Here is a 23,786-nt window from a genome sequence, read left to right as displayed (position 1 = left end):
AAAAGGCTTTAACACCATATATGGTTTACGAAATCTAAGGTTTGAGTGGTCAATGTTCCTGACCCTGCTCCTGGCAAGGAGATAATTCCATGGAAAAGTACTTAGTAGGTCGTGGAAGTTTCCCCTGACTGATTTTAACTGGATTAGAGCTCCATGTGGGTTAATGTTATCAATTTGTTGATACCAAGGTATGAAAGTGTAATATAATATAAAAGTATTAAAAACGTTCATGCATCTTAATATAAAAGTGTTAAAAAGCCATTATTTAGTATAAAAAAAAACCTTCACCTGTTCCTTGCAGTATTCCCATTGTAAAAATGTGCATAAACATTTTCGTTTTACAGGCAGTCTAAAACTTTTTGCAAACAACCCGTGTGCACGCTACAGAAATACAAATGTTTTTATCCACAGGTGGCTCTTATCCATGTGTTGTGTCTAAAGCCTTAGCAATATCTTTTTTTTATACAAGGACTAAGTCATCTGCGTAAAACGTCACACTGGTACAATTCTGTTAGTAGCTGGTTACACAACTCTGGTGTCTCATGCTTTTTGATTACATATACTTATACTTAAAGAAAAATATATAAAAATACATAATTTGGATGCATGCTATGAAGTATTGGCTTTTTGGAGAGTAATCGTCATTTCATTATCTTAAAAAAAACTGCCATAGTCACATAAAGGACAACCCTAAATCTAAACAATATTTCAAATATTGTACAGAGCGTAATTCATTCAAATATAATCATTTTCCAGTCTTGACGTGTTGAGACAGCTGCAGTCTCGGTCACAGCTTTCTTCCTGCTGGAAGTGAGAATTGTATGCATACGAATTAGGCTGACAGGAAATGTACAGAAATGCAGCACCCAGTTGATAGTCTGTGGCCTGCAGGGATGAGCTGCTGCTGCCTGTGTTGTTGTAGAGGACCATTAGAGTGCTGACGAGAAATTACAGACATTTAGAGATGAACAGAGATGTTTCTGTGGTGCACTTTGTACTGGTGGGTGGCATATTGTAGTCTATGGTCTTTTAAGGGAAAGTGCACATAATTGTTATAATGTGGTTACTGACTCGGGTGCAGAAAAATGCAGAAAATCTATCAGAGCAAAGATTTAGAAAAGCAAAAACATAAAGACTACTCTAGCTGAATATTTTAGGACTAATCTCTCACCTTTTTTTTCAGCTTTTATGAGGAATTATTTGACTTTTGTGTAGATCTGTTGCTATCAGTCTATCAGATACGATTGACTGTTTCCATCATTTCTCCTATTCTCAGCAACTGCTTTTGCTGTTAGCTCGGTTGAACATGATGAAACTCATGGTGCAACGTCGCTGTGCTCAGATGTAATATAGCCTTAAAGCGGAGAAACACAAGAAAGCCTTTGATACTTGAGGATCTCTGCCGTTGACAGCAGAGAAGCCTATAGGTTCTTGAAAACCGAGATGGCATTTCCAAAAGCGAAAATCTTTTTCTCTTCATTTTTTATGACCTTGATTTGGTTCTTGATGTTGTTCAAGGTTTAAGTTTTGCAGTAAAGCATCGTTTTCCGTGGGTTGTGTTTCACCTGTCACGGCTGCTGATAAACTGTCATCAGAGACAGCCTGATAGATTTTAGATGAGACCGTTGGTGAATGCGTCATTCATCCGCCCGCAAGAGGCTGAAGGACTTTTAAAGGATCTCCGTTCAGAGAGACACCATGACCTCCTTCAACTGGTGCTTGTCTAAAATGACTATGGTAGAAACACAAGCACAGATGGGATTTTACTAGCTTTAAAGGAAAGCCTGAATGTTCAGGCAGTAAGAATTATACCTACTTCAGCTATTTTATGTTTTATTTTGTGAAGTCTTTTGCAGCCCAAAAAGACAATTTAAGTTATTTTTGTAAATATTTTTGGAATCAAAGTCCCACTCCGATCAAGTGTTCTCACACTTGTGATTATGACGTTTTTGGCCAAAATGAACAAACCCGTCGTCTTCTTGAACATAGTGTCTGCAGAGTAGTATGACTTAATTAGAAACTACCTCTTGGTTGCAGGCGGGACTGTTGACGCAGAGCAACCCCGCCCCCCTTCCCCTCCTAGTTGCCAAGAGTTTGGGGCACACATTGTATTTTCCATTTTTCAAAGAAGCACTTTTTAAATCAGCATGTTTCATCTGTTCCTGCTGATTCACAACAATTTGAATAAAAAAATACCCAGAAATACAATTTTTAGCTTTATATACATCTCTGTGTGTGTATATATATATACATGTCCTCCATCATCAGAAATAAATTTTAAAATCAATCAAAAAATGATCGGAGTTGGACTTTAAGAGATCTTTTTAGCTATTTGCAGCTATTTTAGAGTTTTAAGTTCTTCAAATGAGTATCTACTTCATCAACTAAAGACTTTGTAGGCTTTTTAAAATGTCTTTAAGCACACAGTTGTTGGTGGTTGTTTATTTTTTTTTTACTCATTTTTTAATCTATCATCTGTTTTATTGCATTTTGTAATTTTAAAGTATTCTTTTTCTAATTTTCCTACCAATTTGCAAGATTTTCTCTTTTTAATGCACCCTGATGTTGTTGTAAAGTGTCATAGAAATGATGTTTAATCATTCGTTCTTTAAAAGACAGAATGGTATTTTACCAGTATAGACAATATTTTGTGTGTTTATCTTTTGCTGTAACTAGACAGCTCATGTGCTCATTTTGTGTGTTTGTACACATTAGATGAATCCCAACCCTTCCAGCTCAGCGTGATGTGCAGCTTAAACAGAGGGACCTGATTAAAGCGTGCATACTTAATTTTGTGTTTTGGATCCCAATGAAAATGTGCACACAGTGGCCCAAACAGCTCTCCTGATATCTCAAGCGGAACGTAATTGGGTGAGATAATGCGTTGAATAGTAATGTACAGTGTATAATATTGCTAAAATGAAGTGGAATGGGGAGTGATATTTATTGCTCTTGAGGTTTAGGGCCGCAGCAGCTCAAAGGAGCATTAAATCATGCCGTTATCAAGCATCTTGGCTGCTTACTTTGCAATATTTTTGTCCCCCAAATAATTGCAGCACTGAAGCTTGTTCCACCGTTTGTTTTTATTGGGTCCCGCTCTCCGTGTGAATTTCATTGCTTTTTTTATTTGGAGATGAATCTGAAGTTTGAAGTTATGATCAAGAGCCGGCGTTCATTACACCGCCACAATGCAATAACCACTGTGTTAAGACCAAAGAGTTTTGGTGGAATTATCTTGCAGAATCCTTATCTGTTAACAATTATTTCTCATTGTTAATTTTTTGAGCAGGTTATAAGACGTTTTCACCATTTTTTAATTTTAGCGAGGGATCGTCCCCGGACACTTTCAGTTACAGCTTAGTGAACTGTGACGGTAGGTTTGGTGTCACAATGGCAGCGTCTTCGTGTCGGGCTGTAAGAGAAGAATGTGACACGGAGCCGCTCTTGAAAGCACAATGGCAGCAGGTGAGGCTGCGTTAATGACAGATCAACTAGAGCGGGTGCAACTGAGCCTCGCGCCGAACGGGAACTGCTTGGCGGGTGTCCATCACACATCACAGCTCAGAGTTAGTGTGTTGTCTGCAGAAAGATAAATGAGGCCTTAGTCACAGCTATCCTTACAGGTGGATACGGGCCGTCTGTGTGGCTGCTGGAGATATGGAATAGTAAACAGTAGCAAACGAAAAAGTTGGGATAGTCCCTCCCTGTTTGTCCAGTGTGAACACTATGGGTGCCTGGTAGGTTTACAAATTCACTTACCACATGCACAACAATGGTGCGTTCCATTTTTATGACCTCCCTTAAGGTGACCATACAAGCTTTTGGCAAACTGTTCTTGTCTATGAACCTCCACGGAACTGGACAACTCAAAACCCCATTTCACCTCAAGAATAAGTCTTTATTTAACCCCTGACGCTCCCTCTCCTGCTTTGGTTTGATGTTCAAAACTACCAAATCTCTGCTTTCTATGTCGTTTCGATTCACTTTTGCTGCCAGTACAAAGTGTTGACATTTGTTCCCGCCTCCTGCTTCACCGTTCGAGAGGAAGTAACCTTCTCCCCCGGACAACATTTGCCCCGTGATTGATGGCAGGTGGATGGGACACTCGCCGTGATGCCTGCTGCCCGCTGACTCACACCATCTGGGGAAGCGATCGCAGCCCCGGTGTCACCGCAGTAACGTATTACGGCTAGAGCCGTCTCAGGACGATAGCGGGACCACTTCACCCTTGGAGGTGTTGTAGACAGCAGATTAAAATTGTTACTGCTGTGCCAGAGTCCAAGAATAATTGCCCAGGGTGTACACATGTCCGACACTTTATTACACTTGCATTGTTTTGACTTTATTACCTTCAATTTAAAGCTTTCTCTGCAGTAAAGCTGCATTCAAGTACCTTTTTCTGCAGCCTGTTGGTTTATTCTGTCTCTGCACCAATATTTTAAAGCCTTTTTTTACTGTAGCATCGATTCTCAGGGTCCCTATAAAATAACGGTGTTAAATTTGACTTAGAATTATGTCTTATAGCTTTTCTAAATAAGATTTTCTTGTTAAAAAGCAGATTTTTCATTCTTAATTTTTCCTCCTTATGTTCAGTCTGCCTTTTAAAGATTTTTTATTTCCCAAGTTCTGACAGACTGGGTCATCCCAACCTGACGTTTTTAGTTTTTTGCGTGGGACGGGAGCAGAATTCTGATATAGAAGATTTATGGTTTGTTTTGAAAAGTGCCCCAGCACCTTGTAGTGTGCAGGCCGCGCGTTGCGTCACGGAAAAGAACCGTGGACGTCTGCTCTCTGTTATTTACATTGTTCTTTTTACTCCAGATCCCCCCTCCTATCTAACATCCATGCTGCACGTGACGTGCACTTTTCAAGAGTGGTTTTCGTCTAAATAGTGTAACGGAGGAGAAATGGCATGGGAGCATGCGTGCTTTTATTCGATTGTTGGAAAGGGATTCTTCAAAGCCACTGTATGGATTCGAGTCCATTTTTTACAAACGTGCGCCCTCTGCTGTCCACTTTTTTTTTTTTTTTAAATTGAAGAAGTAAATCAAAGTTCATTTGTTTTCTGTCGACTCTAAAAGCAGTTAGCAGTCGTCAGTCCATTTATTTATGGTCATCTCCTACTGAGTCCAGTTCTGCAACAATCCAATAGAGTCTAAAGTTCTCCAGTTTCAAGTGTTTGAAGCACTTGAGCAGTAAATACACGGACTGAAGCCTTTTATCGCTCCTTTATGTTTGTCCTGTGTGCAGCATTAACATAAAAGGCAGCAACGCATGGAAGAAACTGCTGTGGAATCTAATGCTGGAAAAGGGTGCAGCTCTGCTGCCACCTAGTGGATAGAAAAAATAGTGTAGCTTTGAATTAGACTCAAGATCACCTTTAATGTCAGACCAAAATAGGACCTAATATTGAAGATTAATTATGGAAAAAAGGCTGTTAACCTCAAAAAGCCGTTAACATTACTCGACTGTTGCGCAACTATTCTATACATTTAAAAAAAACATAAATATTGACTCTCTTCAGTCTATTTTAGCTTTTAACATAATCTGAAGCACTATTTTAGTTAAAAAAAAACTAATCATATTAATCCCACTTCTGCAATGCTTTACTTGGTACATTTTATATGACAATATGCAGGTTTTGAACAAAAAAAACACCAGATGGAAAATGTTTCCTTCATTTTTACCATCTGAAATGTTTAAATTTATAGTTTTAACTCAGAAACTTCTGTGTAGAAAACACAGCAACAGTAAGATAATCAGATCTGTAAAGACTTTGCAGTATTACTCCAAGAAAACAGAGGAATCAGTCATAGGAATCATCGTGTTTCTGCATTTTAAATGGTCTGGGTGAACATTTGACTCTGATTGGCTGCTGGGTGTGGCCCAATTGGTTTATATCACTGCGCAGGCTTCTTTAAAACACATTTTTACTTCATCATCCGGGTAAAAACAAGCAGTAAAAGAGGAACTTTCTCTCCGAACTGGTGCTTTATTTTAACGTATTTATTTAACCTATTATATGTCGCTGCTATTAAAGTGAAACCAAACCCTAAATCATGGCTTTTGATCGCTATAAATGGGTCTTTAAGGGTGCTCTCTGTTGGTCATTGTCAAATTTTTGATGAACTGAAAGAAAATCATTTCGTTTTTAAAAATATAGTCAAAAAACGTCTGTGTGCTGCCCCCTAAAGGTTGAATTGAGGTATTACAGTTGAATTTCATGATTGGTCAAACTATGTAAGTTTTAAGAAGTCTGACGTCATGATCTGCAGCTCCAGTAATGATAACAGTCCTGCCCCCAAGCTCCGCCCCTCTGACTGAATATTCACATTTTGGCTGTGGGTGGAGTCAGCCTCCAACTTCCTGGTTTGATTACTCTTAAAGGTCACTTTCAACTCAGCGACGCGTTGTCGTGTTACCCGACATTGTACCACATGTGTAAAGTCGATGTAAAAAAAGAAATTTAATCCAAGAAAATAAACAGAATAAAGTCCTAAAAAATCAATTTATAATTTATTTCTTTTCGAAGCGTCCATGTTATTAATGGGATAATGCCAGACGAAGTGAGCATTATCAGAAGCCTAAAGCCTGAATTATCTGACGTGAAGTGGAAGGTATTTAGAGTTAATTAGTGTCAATAAATATTAATTCATTAATCAATTTTTTTTTCAATTAATTTCAATTAACGCGTTAATGTACGTGTTAAGTTTGATCAGTTGAGTTTTGGTTCATAGGTGGAGACATTTGTCAGTCTGGTTGGTTGTGTACTTTTTTTTCTATATTCATCTGTAACAGAGACAGATGTAGAGCCGGAGAGGAAAAACAGATTTGATCTTTGCAGCACAGGAAGAAAGACACGCAGACTTCTCTCTGTCCACATGACCCTAAAAGTGTTGCTTAGAACTCATTGTCCTTTTGCAGTTTAATGATGTCATTGTCCACAACATCTGGTAAAGAACAGGCTCTCTGAAACTTGACATCATTTATCCACTATGACTATTTAATGAAATACACAAGGTTTTCCATTTCATGCATTACAACACAAGTGCATCTCAGTCCTCTCATCCATCTGGACACAGGTTGGTTTCCATGGCATCTCTCTCTCCTTGTTTGGGAAATGTGCGATTTCATTTAATATATATTTTTTTTTTAGTTTCTCATCTGAAAAACCCTCAAACAAAACTGGTCTTTTTAGAGTCTCGATTGCTGCTTTCTTTCTGCCTATTGGGTTGGTTAAAAACAAACTGCAGACTCTAACTCGCTCTATGGTGAGTAGATCTCAATAGATTTGAACAGCTCGTTGTCATGGCTCTTTTATTCATGGCTCTACCTTTCTTTAATTATGATAAAACGCTTTTATTCAGAATGAAAGTTAAATATCTCCAATATGTGTCTTTTAAAAAATTATCACATTGTCTGATTTTTAAAGAATTTATTTGCAAATTATGATGGAAAATACATATTTGGTCACCTACAAACAAGAAAGATTTCTGTAGCTTCCTCTGTCAGAGGATCCTCTGTCCTCTACTTGTTACCTGTATTAATAACACCCGTTTGAACTGGTTATCTCTATAAAACACACCTGTCCACAACCTCAAACAGTCCCACTACGGCCAAGACCAAAGAGCTGTCAAACGACACCAGAAACAAAACTATTGACCTGCACCATTACTATTGAATCTTATTCTTAATTATTTAAGAATAATATCATTTCCTGGATTTTTTTCTCATTTTGTCTCTCATAGTTGAAGTATATCTAGGATGAAAACAATCAATCTTTTTAACTTGCACAATTGGTGACTGATTAAATGTTATTTTGACTCACTATAGGTGTTAAATAGCAGCAACAAATAAATGTTTATTATTTTTTTGTTTGTATTTATGTGCCTAAAGTGTGTGCACTTATGTGTTATCCCAAAACGGTAATGGAGGTCATAAAAGTCCAAACGTCTCATGTGAAGTCCGCTTTCCTTATAAGTTTGGATTTTACAGTCAGAGTGGACATATTTATGTCAATGAAAGTGAAAAATTAGGCCATAGATGTAAAAACTACGGGAAAAAGTTATTTTTTATGACAAGGAATCATAAAAAACCCATGATGCTTCAGGATTTTTCAGCTTCACTCACTTTGATTTGAGCTCTGTTCACACATGAAATGTTTATGAGGAAGTTATTATAAACTGGAAGCTCTCGGCTGAGCTGCGAGCCAGTGATAAAGAAGGATAATTCTGAGTGAGCTGTGCAGAAATAGTCTTAAGAAAACATCTTCTGCGTGTCATTTAAATGTTGTCTTTGCTTTCGTGCTTCTCCTCAAACCCAACAAAGGCATCGCTGCACCTGGCCGACAGAACTTAAAAGACGGCGACCATAAACCATGTTCTGATTCAGCTGCTGTTGACAGGCTTCCTGCAGCTCCGGTTCGAGTGCATTTCCATTTTCCGTGGCCGCAGTTCAAAAGACAGTGGGGGCGACTGCTGTAGCCCACCTCAAGCTCGGCAGTTAGCGCGTGAGTCACAGAAAACTACAGACTTATGGGATCTATTTTAATGAAATTCAGTGCTTGGCATCAGATTGATGGAGGACTGCGAGAAAAGAAAAAAACAGCAGGAAAAGGTTATGCTAAATGGAGGGAGCGCCACAAAGACCACCACTTAGGATGGAAGGCAGGCGTCTGAGCGTGTGTGGGATCTGTGGGCGGCAGAGCAGCTACTTCAGTCTGTCATATAACTAGATATTTGCCTTTCCCACCATGCATTTGTGTAAAATCAATCGGCTTGACTGAAGTCATAAAAAGTATTAAAAAAAAAAATTGAGTTTTAGTTTGATTTTATTTCTAGTTTTTTTCATTTTTACAGTACTTGACAGCCATTTGATTAAACTGTGTCAACTTTACTTAAAATTGCAACTTCTACTGTCTTCAACAAGACTGTTAGCTTTTCTTTTGCCACATTAACATTAAATCTCAACTCTGAAATGTATAAAAATACAGACAAAATACTTTTCTCCAAAATGGCGGCTTTTTTGTTGGTTTTATCCCCATAGCAACCATATTATTTTTTGTTCGCTTGGCGATGACGAACATATCCGTGTAATTTTTAGAAGAATCGGCCAAAGTAAAATTTTAGATTTCCTTGGCAACTGAGGTTTTTGCTAACCACGCCCACATTCCTAATTTGGTCATATTGAATGTCATGTTGTTTCGCTCTGCTTGAGCCAAGGATTTGTTGATTCAATTTTCACAATATTCTAGTTAAAAATGTGTGAGCAATTAGGAATCTGATATTTGTTAGCTCGCCATGTTAACGCCGTTCAAGATTTATGAACTTTAAAATCCGCATTTTTCCCCTAAGTAGCTTCCCAATGCTCGAGGAGTATGGAGGCAGTACATCTAAACCCCTAGGAGGAGTTTAGAATTGTAGAAAGAACTTTTATTCCCTTTTAAATGAAAGGTGGCACCCTTTTTTGTAATTTTAAGATTACACAAACAAAACTTTTAACTTTCATATTGTGGAAAAATGTTAACATTGCTTAATTTCCCACTTTGCAACAACACGGTTGTCAAGTCATAGGACCCATGTCCATTGTTTTAAAACTTCCCGTGGATATATTTTAGCTTCGTTAGCAGATTTTTTTTTTAATATTCATTTTGGCCCCATTCATTTTTTATGATGAAAAATTACCAATAATATTATCCCTTATTAAGTCTCTCATCTAAATTCTAAGTACTTTGTTCTATTGTCATATTTTGTGTTCTATATTATATTATAATGTAATTTAAAAGTAATGCAGTAGTCATTTAGTGCATTACTATTGGAAAGAGAGTAATATTGTAAGATAAAGGATTTTCAGCCACAATACCAACTAATTTAATGTATTCACTTTAGAAGTACCTTGTGCAATAAGGGGTTATTTTTTATTTAAATTCTATTCCTGAAGTTCATTGGGTTCCTTCATAAAGATACTTAATTTAACACAGCCATTAGCTCTAAACCTGCAGGTTATAATAATGATAAAAAAGCATCTGCTTCAATGAATTAATGTGTTTCAAAAGCTGTGGGATGTGGGAGGGGCTAACTGCAGCACCTTCTGCTCGTTAGGCAGAGTGAGAAAATAGCATCAAGTTGAAGTCAAGCTGTTAGATTCTAGAAATATTTAAGAGTTGCTTAATAGGAATGTAGGTTTCCATGACGCACACGATGTTTATCCAAATTCTTAAGGTGTCAAAAAAGACAATCTTGCAACTCACTGTTTCGTTAAATCGTGATTAAATAACACAAACCAACTCACGAGATAAGTATTCAAAATATAACGACGGATCTGAACAAATATTGTTTAGTTTTTAAACCTAAGTAAACAGTTGGAGCCTTTTTTCTGTTTGACAACACGACAAGATCCGCTCAAATGTCGGCCGCAGCGCTATAGCGCTCATCATCATCCATCAAAGGAGACGTCGGCGTCTTATTCAATCCAGGGATTTCCCAATCCAGGGATTTTGGGAAAAGGTGGTTTAGCACTCAACTTTAGATGAGCTAAATGACACCGTTGGACCTCATATGGCGCCCGCTGTGCGGCGCTCAGGCCATCCACTTCGTACTAAAAAGTGCATTTAATTTGAAATAAGGGTTTCCATCGTAGTTTTGCAAAATATGTCCATCAAAAACAACCTCCTCCAAACGCAAAAGCCTTTTTTTTTGATAAATGCGAGTTTTTCCCGAAATTGTCGTGTTTCCATTAAGCAAATTTTTTTTATTGCTAATCGAATTTGAGTAATTTCATAGTCAATGGAAACGCCGCTACACTGAGACTGTTGTAAAGTTTTATTTCATATAAGTGAATGCTGTCTTCAAAATAGGTGAGTATTTGGTTTATTTTGAAAACCGGATGTGTAACTATTTGGGATAGGCTCCAGCAACCCGTGACCCCAAAAGACATGTAGTGTGTTCAGAAAATGGATGGATGATGATCCACATGTATTCTTGGCTGATATTTGACCTTCCAATAGGGATAAGATGTGTTAGGAGTAAAATATGTTCATTTTGTCTCTCCGTCTCCAGGTTCATAAAATATTCTGGCTCATGTTCTGGAAAAGAAAAAACAGCTTGATGCTCTTTCAGTTTAAATTCATGGATATATTTTATTATATTATTAATCAGACATATTTACTAATTTATTAACTTTTAAAAAATGCTATTTGTGATTCAGTTTTCTTCAAACTCAGAAGAAGACAAGCTTATTTTTATGTGGAGTTGCAGTTTTTACTGTCCAAATGTAGTAACCAAACTGAGCTCCTACGCCGTTCATGAACCTTTGAGAAACTCTAAAACGAAAAACCGCTATGTTGACCTTTAAAAGAAAAGTATAGTGATTCTGGATTTGAAAGCTACATATATTGAGATCACAAAGTCCATCGCGTTGGAAGGACTTTGCTTGCAGAAGCTAAATGAAGTTTGCCGCCTCAGCGTGACCCTCACACTGTTGCGCCGAGACCTCCCGCGGCTCTCCAGCGCGGGCGACAGGAAGCAGGTCAATGGAGTGGGTGCAAATTGGTGCTTGATTGGCGCGGTTGCTTGTTCCGGACTGCCGTCACACGGTTCATGAATTGAACAGCGCGTGGGCGGCCTTTTGTCGAGCCAAATGGGAAGAGTGTGAGTCTGACCCCGTGGGATTTTGCTTTAATCCTGCAGTTTTCCTTAAGAGTGAGGGAAAACATCGGAAATAACATTCATATTTATGTTTTTGGTTGTTGAGGGGGGAACTCATCTTTTTGTATCCAAACGAGCAGAAATCTGGCTTTAATAAATGATACTTGTGCTCATTTGGAGCTTTCATGGAGTGTTTTAAAAGGCATCATTTCACTGCAGTGGGTGGATCCGATAATGCGCTGCCGCCCCGTCATTAATCTGTTGATGAAATGGCTCGTCAGCATTAGCAGGCGGAAGAGAAAGTCATCAGGGGACCGGCCGTGTGTAATTTAAATATTTACCCCTCCGACCTGAGCGCTCTCGGTCTGGTTTCTCCTCACGTCCACAGCGAGGAGAAGAAGAGATGCAGCTGGTGAAGCCAAATCTGCAGCGCTCCCCCCCCCACCACCACTTTGAGAGGGGGAGATCTGCTAAAGAGCAACAGTAGCTCCACTCGCGCTCTGAGCGCTCAACTGGTAGAACGGCGCTCTCGCACAGCAGAGATCAGCTCTTACGTTTTTCAGCAGGGAGGGGCGACCAAACTCACAACAAGTGATGCTTCACTCCCCCACCCCTCGCCAGTGAGAATATAAAGGAGAAGTTTGGACCATTTTTTTTTTTCTTCACGTGGAGCTCTGAGCATCTGGAAGCTTTTCTATTTTATTATTATTATTATTATTTTGGATCGTTTCTCTGCCTGTCTTTGTTCTCCATCATCACTCCAACTAAGTGTGGGAGTGGAAGTGTGTGAAATCTAACAGGACTTCCAGATCACTAAGCGAGAAAGTCTGGAGGGCAGCATGGGAGCTCTAATGGTCATCTTTTCTCTCCAAACCAAACAAAGACGCAAGACTACAGGTAGGGTGATGATTCACCAACATTTTAATCATATTTTTGATTAATATTCTTTTCATCACTAATAATTTGTTGGGTTACATGTCCAATAATTCTCTGAAAGACAAGGAAGCCCCTCGAACAATGAAATATTAAGTGGACGATTTTCTGTCAGAGGTTATATTTAGTTGTGGTGGGAGAAAGACTGAATAGATGACAACTAAAGTACAGTAAGTCATCTTTCATTGGGGTATTGTTAGAGAGCAAAATGAATGAGGGACTCTTTGTAACTCTCTCAAGCTATAGATCTTACAGCGGGGTGCTATGTAAGCACATTTCAGAGACCTAGAAAGGAGAACGTGGGATGCAGATGGAGCTGGTGTGTAAAATGTAGGTTAGAGAATTATCTTTGCATAATACTGGACCTACAGTTACACCGGTAGAAATGGGCTTTAAACATAGAAGAGCAACAAAACATTGTATTTCTGAATTGAAACCACATTTTTTTTATGTCTGTAGGTATTTTTTTTGGTCATATTAGAAGGTATTCTGTCCACAGAGGATGTTATCGACTCAGATTTGAGGATACTATGTTGCGGAAAAAGTCTGTCAGTGTCACTGGACACAAAGCAGGACTCGCTGCATGCTGGGTTTGTGTCACTGAAGACAACTCCGAAAATATTTTTTTCTTTATCGATTTTGAGTTTATTGAGTAGTTCTAGAACTTTTTTGGTTATTTAAAGCTTAACTTGCACTCTGATCATTTTTTGATCCATTTAAAAAATATTTTGTTTATGATTAGCCAAAATCATTTCTAGGATATGCAGGAGTTCGTTCAAAATTTGCCTCTGATTTGAGGGTGGAATTGTTGGCCTGAAGTTAGCGTGTCCTCATTTCCCATCATCCCTTCATTTGCGCTTTCTCCCGCTAGCTTACAGCCCCTCACACCTCAAAAATAACATTAGCATGCTAGCTCATATGAGGAAAAGGGTGCGCGCACAGGGAAGAGAGACTTTGACACGCCCATTTCAGTAGCTGCGTCGATAGTTTGAGCATTTTCAAGCATCCTGTTTTCTGATCCAAATCAATCTGAATTGGAAAATACTCAAACGCAGTTTTAATTGTGAATTATTTTATAAATGATGCAAGATTGTGTTAAAAACACAAAAAATATTTCCATTGGAGTGGGTCTTAAAACACAATTGAGTAGGACTCTTTGGATACATCTACTTCTGTAGTATCAGAAACCCCAGAAGCTTCTTTGTGGATAAAAATAAGAAAGCTAGTGTTTTGATTAATTTGGATTAAAAGATACTAAAGGGTACGTCATCAATAAACAGAATATTTTCAAACATTAGTCAATACTTAAGGCGCACTAGACTACAAACAATACAAGAGTCAGAGAAAAGTCTGTCAGTCAGATTTTTTTTAAATGCATTCACCATAATGCTAGGATTCGGTGTAACACGCTACATGCTAGCAATAATAGAAGGTTTAGCCGTGTTAGCCTTTTCAAAATACCTGTAACTCCCAACCCCGTGTGCTACTAATACAGCTAAAACAAATATTACTGTGACTATACCAACTCCCAACTTTGTAAGTGTAACGTGAAAAACAAAAACCAGACACTGCTACATGTTTGCCATGTTAGCACTAACACCCAACTCTGTGCAGCTTGTAAAATAAAAGACTGATACAGATAAAACAAACATTTCTGTGACTATGCTCCAACCTTTCAAATAAAACGGGGAAAAAAAACAGCCCGACACCCTACATATTAGCCATATTAGCAAAAACAACCAACCGTTTTTGCAATATGTAAAAAAACAGACTGATACGGCTAAAATAAATGTAACTGTGGCTACGCTAACTCCCAACCTTGTAAGTAAAACGTTAAGACAAGAAACACAGAAAAAGCCTGACATCGCTGCATGTTGTTAGCAATAATACCCAACTTCCTTTGCAACTTGTAAAAAATACTCTCCCAAATTTGTAAATAAAACTTAAAAAAACAAAACACAGCCTGACAACGCGTTAGCCACATTAGCAATAGCATCCACAACTTGTAAAAAAAAATCCTGCTAAAACAAACATTACTGTTACTATACTAACTCTTGTAAGTAATCATAAAAATAAAAAATACAGCCTGACACCGCTACATGTTAGCCACGTTAGCAAAAACACCCAACTTTTTCTGCAACTTGTTTAAAAAAACAGACTGACATTTTGTACCTCCGAAAATCATCCATATTAGGCGTTCTGGATTATAAGGCATTTTTGAAAAAAATTAATGCTTTTAGATTCGCCTGATAGTGCGGGAAAATAAATAAATAATTTTTTTGTGTTTTCATTCTTTAAGTCAATTCAAACTTGGCTTTACAGACGAGGATGTGGTTGAACTGGAGCATTTTCATAAGATGCTGCTTCACCTCTGTGTTAACAAATGGTGGCAACAACTGGGACTGCAAACAGCAGGACGTGGTCTAGCCTGAATGCCCTGATTTGATCTGAGTTAAACTTTATTTCGTAAAGATTGGTGAGAGACTTTGAATTGAAAAGCAGGTTTTCATCTAATAAAACCATTTGATTGTGAGTCCAGATGAATGTTTTTAGACATTTTTAAATTTTTAAAGCATTTTTGCAGTGGATAAACTGAAAATATTTAATATTTCGCTGCATTCTTTTCCTAACAAAACTTATAATGGTCTCTTTTACTAATCTGGTTCAGTTTTTCTACCAAAATTGCTCATATTTTCTCCAATCATGACTCTGACTCATACATACTATGTCAGGCATTTTTTATATATATATATATATATATATATAAGCACGAGTAGTTAAGCACTGCCTGTCTCGGGGACCATAGTGCTACTCCACTGCCCACTCAGACACTTACATTTATACAGCTGCATTTTTCTGCCTTATAAAAAAATGGTCGTTGAGTGAGCGCCCATTAAAACGGTGGCCTTTTTCAGGGCTCTGTTCTGAGTGTTCCTGCTGCATGAAATAAAAAAAAAAAGACAAAGAGACGTGTTGTTGCACAAGGACGAAGGTTCCTCCTCTTTCCATTGGGTGAAATGAACGTTCTGTGTGGTTTGGAGCGGTGATGAGCAGATTTGTGTAGGAGTGAGATACTGTAGGTACACGCTGCTGCTCTAAAGGAAGCAGCAAAAACATCAGTGGATGAGATTCTTCATCAGCCTCAAGTGTTTGTTGTTTTTTTACAGTCGCGCCGTGACCTTTACAAAGATTTTTTTTCTTTTTGGTGGATTCATTTGAACATGATAGGAATGTCTGTTCCCCTCTTTGTTTCCCCTTCAGCCCTTCTGGTGTTGATAGAATTAAGTTGAGATCTTGGCCCGCTGCTGCGAGGGCAGCTGTCCCTCTGAAGGTACCCCTCCACCCATCTTTCTATCGCAAACATCATTTGTCGCCATTTCGTTTGAAATTTGTGATCTTATTTTTTATAGGCTACAACTTTTGGCTTTAGAAAGCGGTTTAATTAAAGTTGTCTTTGAATATTGCCCTTCTTTCTCAGTCTCTAAAGACCTAAAGTGAATTTATTCATGGCGGCTGAGTCAGAAGCAAATAATTACTGTAAAACTTGACTGTATGCCAGAAGCACTTTCAATTTATCTCATTAATTTTCTTCCAACCCATCTGCCACACGCAAAAGATTTTCACAGGATGGCTCCTCTTGTTCAGAAATGTTTGGTGGACACTGCAGTGTGACAGAAATGTGAGAGCGTCAGCGTGGATCTTTACGGCGCTGTGGGTCAGTCCAGGTATCAGCAGATGGGTTCAGCTCAGAAGATATGCATTTAAGGCTCAAAAGATCCACGACTCTTATAGAAATGACCACAATCTGTGCTAGGCTGCAGCATAACCGGATTCCCAATTCCTGTGCTGATACACTTGGAAAAAAAAACTCAGTGGAATTAAATATTAAAAAGAAATTGATTTTTTTCCCCTCTTTAACAGTTGGAAAATGTCACAGGTCCCATGTCCTTTTCCTCTGATGTGCAAATGAACAAAGGCGGGCTAAGACGAGTCACCAATTCTCTCCTTTTGTTATCAGCTGCATAACAAAAAAGCATCAGCTCATTTTCATGTCTCTGGGTCGTTACACTCTGTTCTTGTCTTTGCTTTTCAATTTAAATGTTAATTCAGAGAAGCTAAATCTTGGGTAACGAGTTGGCGTTTTCTTTGACTTTGTTTCTTTGCCTTGGTGCTCGCCGGAATTGAAGTTACCCGTATTGTGTTAAGAACCGATAAATGACGAGCTGCCAACGTGGTGGAGCTGTGCAGGTAAAGACGGGAGGTAACGGGGGAGTCGTGACTGCAGGCAAACCAATGAAAACTCTGCAGACTCCAAGGTCAATGTCGGCTAATTCTGAGGAACAAACCAGCGAGGGGATTGGTCATGTGATTCTATGGTCACTATCACTATCAAAACGCGTCTCTACTGTCTTCATTAGAATAAATCTTTTTTTTTCTTTAAAATTTCGGATTTCACACCATTTTAGAAGCCAATTCTAATGAAAAGTCGATGCATAGTTCATGTTGTAGCTCATGGAGTAGTAGTAGTAGTAGTAGTACTTCATGTCACTGGGGGAATGTGCAACAAAAAAAGAAAAGAAAATCTGGAGGGATCAAGTAAGAACAACAACTAAACAGTTTATTACGAACACTGTAATAAAAGAAGGAAAACAAAAAACGGATACAAGAAAAGGAGAATCATAATTAACAACTCAGAAATTGTGGCTTAGTCAGTAATAGAGGTAATAAGGAAAATACACACACAAACAACAGCAAAAACAAAATCCAAGGTCAATATCAGGGTAAAAGCCAAAAGTTAACACAAGGGCAACACCAGGCAAATCAGGCTTAAATGAGTCCAACAACAGGAGCAGGCTGAGATTTCACCCAGTATTCCTGCCTCCATCGGTCCAAGGAAGTCCATGACTTTATATCCATTTTACTGCTGGTGAGAGTCGGACTGACTATAAAAGAAGCTTGTATAAAAGGACTGGAGATCCTGAGAACTCTATAAATCTTTTGTATCAATTTAAGAAATGTCAGGGTAGAAACAAAACTTTTTTTTATAGGTATTGATTTATTCTGCACAAAAAAAGAAATTCAGAAAGACATTAAAATGTAATTCCTTAATTCATGCATAAATGAAAACATGTCTTTTCGATAGTGCCTAAGACCAGACTCACCCTCCAGAAAGTTTTGGTGCAAAAACTGTCAGCTGTGATGGTGTGAACTGCACAGTTCACTAGCTGTGCAACATGTCATTCTATTCTCAACTGTTTGATGAGAATTTAGTCCTTTCTTCAGTAGGACAATGGTCGGCCTCGTTTTGCTACAATAACTTAAAAAAAAACCCAAAAGTACATTTGCTGCATGAATTTCCTGCTAAAAATGTGACTAAAGAAACCAGACAATGACTGTTAAAATGTTTATTTTCACCAACAGACCATAGATTACTTTAGCAAAACACTATTATCTTCACTTAGCAAAAATTAAAAACAATACCGCCTTGCTTATTGTATGAACGTGGGCGTTCTCACTCTCAACTGGTCATACATAGACGTATGGTTTGGGTCCCCTCCTCGACACTTTTTGAAGTCTTCTGTGTCCCCAACTCGTCGTTTTTTCACCTGCTAGCTGTTCCCATTAAATCAGGGGTCCCCAACCTCCGGGCCGCCAACCGGTACCAGTCCAAGGTCCGCTTGGTACCACGCCTCAGACTGGGAAAAAAGTTAGTCAGGGGTCCTAAACCCTCGGGATGTTAAACTGTACCTGTACCAAACCATTACCGGTACTGGTACAGAACAGTACCAGTACCCTAATTCTAACCCTGTACTGGTTCAGTATCGGACCAAAACAGTACCAGTACCCCAATCCTAACCCTGGATAGTGGACAGAACAGACCAGACCAGTACCAGCACTGGTTCAGTGTACCCTACCATTACCTACCGGTACCGGTGTATTGCACCAGTACTAGTACTGGTTTGTTAGTGAACCAAAACAGAACCAGTATCTCAAGCCTAACCTTGAACCGAACCAGGACCGGTACTGATTCAGGACAGGACAGAACAGACCAGTCCAGTACCTTTACTGGTTTGGTACCGAACAGTACCAATAACCCAATCCCAACCCTGTACCGAACCAGAACCAGTACTGTTCTGGTTCGATACCAAACCAGTAAAGGTACTGGTTCGGTACAGGACACAACAGTACCAATAACCTAATCCCAACCCTGTAACGAACCAGTACCAGCTGGCAGGATTGGGGTCCTGGTACTGTTCTGGTCCGGTACCAAACCACCTTGCACTGGTTCGGTATAAAAAAAAAACGGTATCGGTTCTGTTCTGTCCTGAACCAGTACACCAATCCAAACCCTGTACTGCTACCCTAACTCAGTATTGGAACCCCAACCCGGTACCGGTCCAGTGTCCGTTATCCTGTTATCTCTATAGAAGGACAGTTTTTACTCAGTTTAGTCATTCCTTGTGGAGGTTGATTGACATGTATCGTAGGATCTTTCTGCAACAGACTAAGCATGTCAGAAACACAAATACAAAACATTTTGAAATCATTTCTAAATGGTAAAGATATTTTACATATGGATTTTAATCATTTTTCTACTTCAAATGTCAATATAAAGTACACACGTCTGTTTCTGTATTACTGTTAACAGTTATTTCCACTTGATGGCAGCACATTCAAACAAACAAGCTTCTTTGTGGCTCATCAGTTCTCATCAGGGTTGAATTTGTGGATCGGTGTTACTGTAATTGAAAAAAAGCAAAGAATTGGATTTAAAGTGTTATCATTTTATTCTGATTTTTCTGCCTGAATTGTCAAACCTTTCTGGAACAACATGGACGTAAAAAATATAAATATATAATCAATTTAATTTGATAATAAATGGAAACCGGATCATTTTTAAAATCTTTTCCTGATACTAACATTGTTTGTTGGATATGATATTTAAATACATGGAGGACTGCCTCTTTAACAAGATCTAAATTAGGTTAGATTGTGATTAATCATTTTGTCTGAAGGTTACATGTTCCTCTGTCCTCCGTGTGCGATTCCCTTCAAATCAAATAAAGGATGTTACCATGTTTTTAATGCCAAGTTGCAGCTTTGAGCTTTATTTGGAGGAAAAATTCAATAGTAACTAAATATCTGGAATGTTAAGGAAATTATTTAATATTTGAAGCCCAGTGAGGAAGTTTTGCTTTAAAGTAATGTTGATGAATAATTATTTTAAGAACTGTACGTAGGTAGGATGCCACTCCTGAAGTCTTTCTATGCAAGGAAAAATGTATTTAAAGACCCACTAAGTATTCCCAGTGGTCGATTATGATATGATTGTGTCATTTTCTAGGACAGAGGTTGGCAACCTTTAACATTAAAAGAGCCATTTGGGCTAGTTTTCCTCTGAACAAAACCTAGAAGGAGCCGTAGAGTTTAGACTTTAAGAAATTTGGATTTGCATTTATGACCTTCTTTTTGTTTTTTTAATAAATATGAATTATATCTATTTTTTGGCACGAACAAAAGCAAAAATATAAAAACAATTTATCATTTCTCAAAAAGGGATTTTTGTTGACGTTTTTACCTTTAGTAGAGGCCAAACTAGCGAAAAAGCTAGCCCGTTGCTCATAGCTAAACTCCTAATTAGCCAAAAAGAATGCTAGCTCGTGGCTCAATTATTAGCTGAACTCCAAAATACCAAATACCACAACCACAACTCGAAGTTTCCTTTTGTCCTAACCAGAGGTCTGCAACCTGCGGCTCCAGAGAAACATGTGGCTCTTTCATCTCTCCTTGGTGGCTCTCTGGCTGTAGAAAAATAAAATAGCAATTTTTAAAAAAATTGGAGATTAGCTATTATTTTAGCAACATGCTAACGTTTTTGGCTAATTTGTTATCTACTAGGGTTTTTAGGCTAATTTAGAGTTTAGCTTCTGTTTTAACAACAAACATTTTTCACTAATTTAGTTTACTGAGGAATTTTAGGCTATTTGGGAGTTCAGCTAATAATTGAGCAACGAGCTAGCTTTTTTATTTTGGCTAATTTGGCCTCTAATTAAATTTGTTGTGCTAATTTGGAATTTAGCTAATATTTTAGTAATTATACTAACATATTTAGCTAATTGTTATCTACTCTAGTTTTTAGGCTAACTGGGGAAGTTTAGGCTAATTAGGCGTTCAGCTAGTAATTAATCAACAGGCTAGCTTTTTAGCTAGTTTGGCCTCTACTAAAGGTAAAAACGTTCACAAAAATCCCTTTTTGAGCGATAAATTGTTTTTATATTTTTGCTTTTGTTTGTGCCAAAAAATAGATATAACTCATATTTATAAAAAAAAACAAAAAACCAAAAGGTCATTAATGCAAATCCAAATTTCTTAAAGTCTAAAGTAAGACTAAGCGGCTCCTTCTAGGTTTTGCTCAGAGGAAAACGAGCCCAAATGGCTCTTTTACTGTTAGAGGTTGCCGACCCCTGGTCCAGACCCTGAACCCCACATTGGTCCTGGTGGTTTTAAGTCGGCACCATGTTAACTTCTTTGCTGATAGTTTACATAGGAGTGAACTTTGTGTGTTTGTTTGTCTTTGTTGTGGCCTTTATCTGTATGAGTAAAACAGCCGTCGTTTCCTCAACTTGACTTTGACTCAATACTGAAGTGAGCAGGTCTGTTGTTATCCAGGTGTTGCTGTAAGATGAAAAAAAAGGAAGAAAGTGTGCTTAACGACTACACAATTACACTGTGGCAATTACCATCATTACAGTCATGCACTAATTGAAAGAGCTCACTGTGTGCTGATTATTTGCACAGATCTTGATTATTTTCCTCTCCATTAGCCCTGATTACAAACCATGGAACGTTCTGAGGTGATTTAAAATAAAAAAAAATTGAAATGATTTCATGTCGTCTTGGAGCTGAACTAAAACAGGTATGAAATTAAATTGATCAACCAAAAAAAAATGTTCTTTTCTGTCTTCTGTTCCTCACTTCCAAGATAGGAAATATCCTTTTTGGTTTTTTTACACACTTTTAGCCTCCACAAATAATGAAAAGTAAATAAATCGTACAGCATAAAGATGGTTTCCATGGCAAAAGAGAATCCCAACAACTGTTCTTGTGTAGTTTGTGAGGATAATCAGCGTAATCAGAGGCAGAGTGATGGATCCTCAGGATCTTTCATTAGAAACTGCATCGTCATGCTTTTTAATTAAACATGCACAAAATGTGCCAGAAGGATCTTTTCCCAGGATTGTATTTTAGTTTTTTGTATCATGCAGAGGTGGGTTTGTAGAAATACAGTTACCCAATTTCTGTGGAAATATTTATTTAAGCCATAATAGGAGCTTATTTTTTTCCAAATAGGATAAAAAAGTATTAATCTGATTAGTTTGATTCAACTTTTACATTAATTTGTCTTTTAAGGATTTACAAGGATTTTCTCCCATCTAGATGTGAATTTACAATCTGACTTTCTCTTCAAACTTCAAAGTCTTTTTTTGTTTTCTCTGCATTGTGTCTTTCTGACCTCTTTCTTCTTCTTCTGTCCGTGTGAGTTTGAAGCTCCTTGTGAAGATGAGCTTCCTCATAGGTTAGACGCTGTGGTGACATTTCATCACAGCGCCATGTTTGTACGGGTTGACCTCCATCAGAGACCTCACTCTGACCTTACTGTTTTCATCTTTTCATAAGAGAGAAATTCTATTTTCTGATATTTCAATTGTTTATATTTTAATAGCAAAATTTTAAAAAAAGGGATTTTAGAAAATTATTATTTTAATAATCAGTAGTGTAATACTTTTGCCATGCTAACACCGTTCAAAATCTACAACTTCTAATCCCAAAAATTTAATAAACAATTAATAATTGCAATTGAAATTATAAACCAGCAAATTGCAATTTTAGTAGTAAAAAACAAATTAAAAAAACAGACTGGAGCCAAAAATTATCCATGTTGTAACTAATTGTTTATTAAAATGTTGTAGATTTTGAATAGCGTTAGCATAGCGAGCTAGCAAAAGTGGCGTTGAATTATTGTGAAAAGTTCATCATACCTTTTGATTAAATTAGGAATGGGGGCGTGGCTAACAAAAATCTCAGTTGCTAAGGAAATCCAAAAATGTACTTTTGTCAATGCTTATAAAAATTACATATTCGTGTCCGTCACCATCAGGCAACCAAAACATGAAATGGTTGCTATGGAGATAAAACTAATCCAAAGCCTCCATTTTGAAAAGTACCCAAAGTTGCAGCTTTTTCAATGTGATTGCACAGAAATAGTGCTCTTTGAGTTAATACAGACAACTTTTCTAATTAATAATTTTCATATATGATTAGTGTTAGTATACATTCATATGTAAAATTCAAGTATTTGTTAATAAAAGAAAACAAATTATCTCCACTATGAAAACATAATTATTTTTCTAAAATCTGAGGCTAAAAAACGTGTTATTTCACCAGTGACCCTCGTGATGGCGCTCTAACAGATGCTGCAGGACCATTTTTTGGGTTATTTTTGACCCCTCTTCTCACACCTCCTTGTTTTTATTTATTTATTTATTTATTTATTTTCTGCCACCTCACTCCCCCTCCCTCCACGGTTTGTGCCGGTCTCTAATCAGAGCCGCAGACGATCCTGAGTGGAGGAGTTAACTGGCCCACTGGCGAGGTGGCGGTGCTGCTCGGTCATGCGGCGGACGAGCCGGGCAACATGTTGGCTATGAACTGGGAAGGGCTGGAAATGATCGCGGTGTTGGTGGTGGTTGTGCTGTTTGTGAAAGTGCTGGAGCAGTTTGGTTTGTTAGAAGTTGGTTATGACGGTAAGAAAACTCTTTCTCTTTTGGGGATCAGCAACTTGTTGCTCAAACTGCAGCAAGAACACAGTTTATTTTATTCATTAAATTGTTACATTTTCCTGAATTTTCTCATGTGTTCCATCTGCTGCATTTTGGATTTTTCTTATCATTTTTTATTTGTTCTGTACGTTTTAAATAAGGAATAAAGACAGTGTTTAGTAAACTAATATTAATATTTTTTTTATTTTTCTATCTTCCCTTTTTGATAACTAAATTGTAATTTATTGAATATTTGTTTGAATATTTTTGTTATTCAATGCTATTTTCAATTTAAACTTTAATTTTAAGCCGTTTTATTTATATTTTTTTAAGTAAAAATCATTTTTTATTAAAAAGCTGGCTATATTTAAGGAACTGACTGACAAAT

The 23,786-nt window shown here is 37.7% G+C and overlaps 1 protein-coding gene across 9 annotated transcripts in view; it reads left to right on the top strand.

Annotated features, from left to right (window-relative positions):
• kcnip4 (Kv channel interacting protein 4) overlaps positions 1 to 23,786 on the top strand; it is a 153,929-nt gene that overhangs the window by 84,981 nt on the left and 45,162 nt on the right. The window contains exon 1 of one of the 9 annotated variants that reach the window (XM_024287948.2): positions 11,942 to 12,542. The exons of the other annotated variants lie outside the window; for them this stretch is intronic. Within the exon in view, the coding sequence (XP_024143716.1) occupies positions 12,485 to 12,542 (58 nt within the window). The 5' untranslated portion in view covers positions 11,942 to 12,484. Of the gene's footprint in view, positions 1 to 11,941; positions 12,543 to 23,786 lie in introns of those variants that run through there. 9 annotated transcript variants of the gene reach the window in all.

The sequence above is a fragment of the Oryzias melastigma genome, linkage group LG18, assembly GCF_002922805.2.
Source record: "Oryzias melastigma strain HK-1 linkage group LG18, ASM292280v2, whole genome shotgun sequence".
In the NCBI taxonomy this organism is placed as follows: domain Eukaryota; kingdom Metazoa; phylum Chordata; class Actinopteri; order Beloniformes; family Adrianichthyidae; genus Oryzias; species Oryzias melastigma.
The sequence above is the reverse complement of the archived record's forward strand: the minus strand, read 5'-3'. Positions and strand labels throughout refer to the sequence as shown.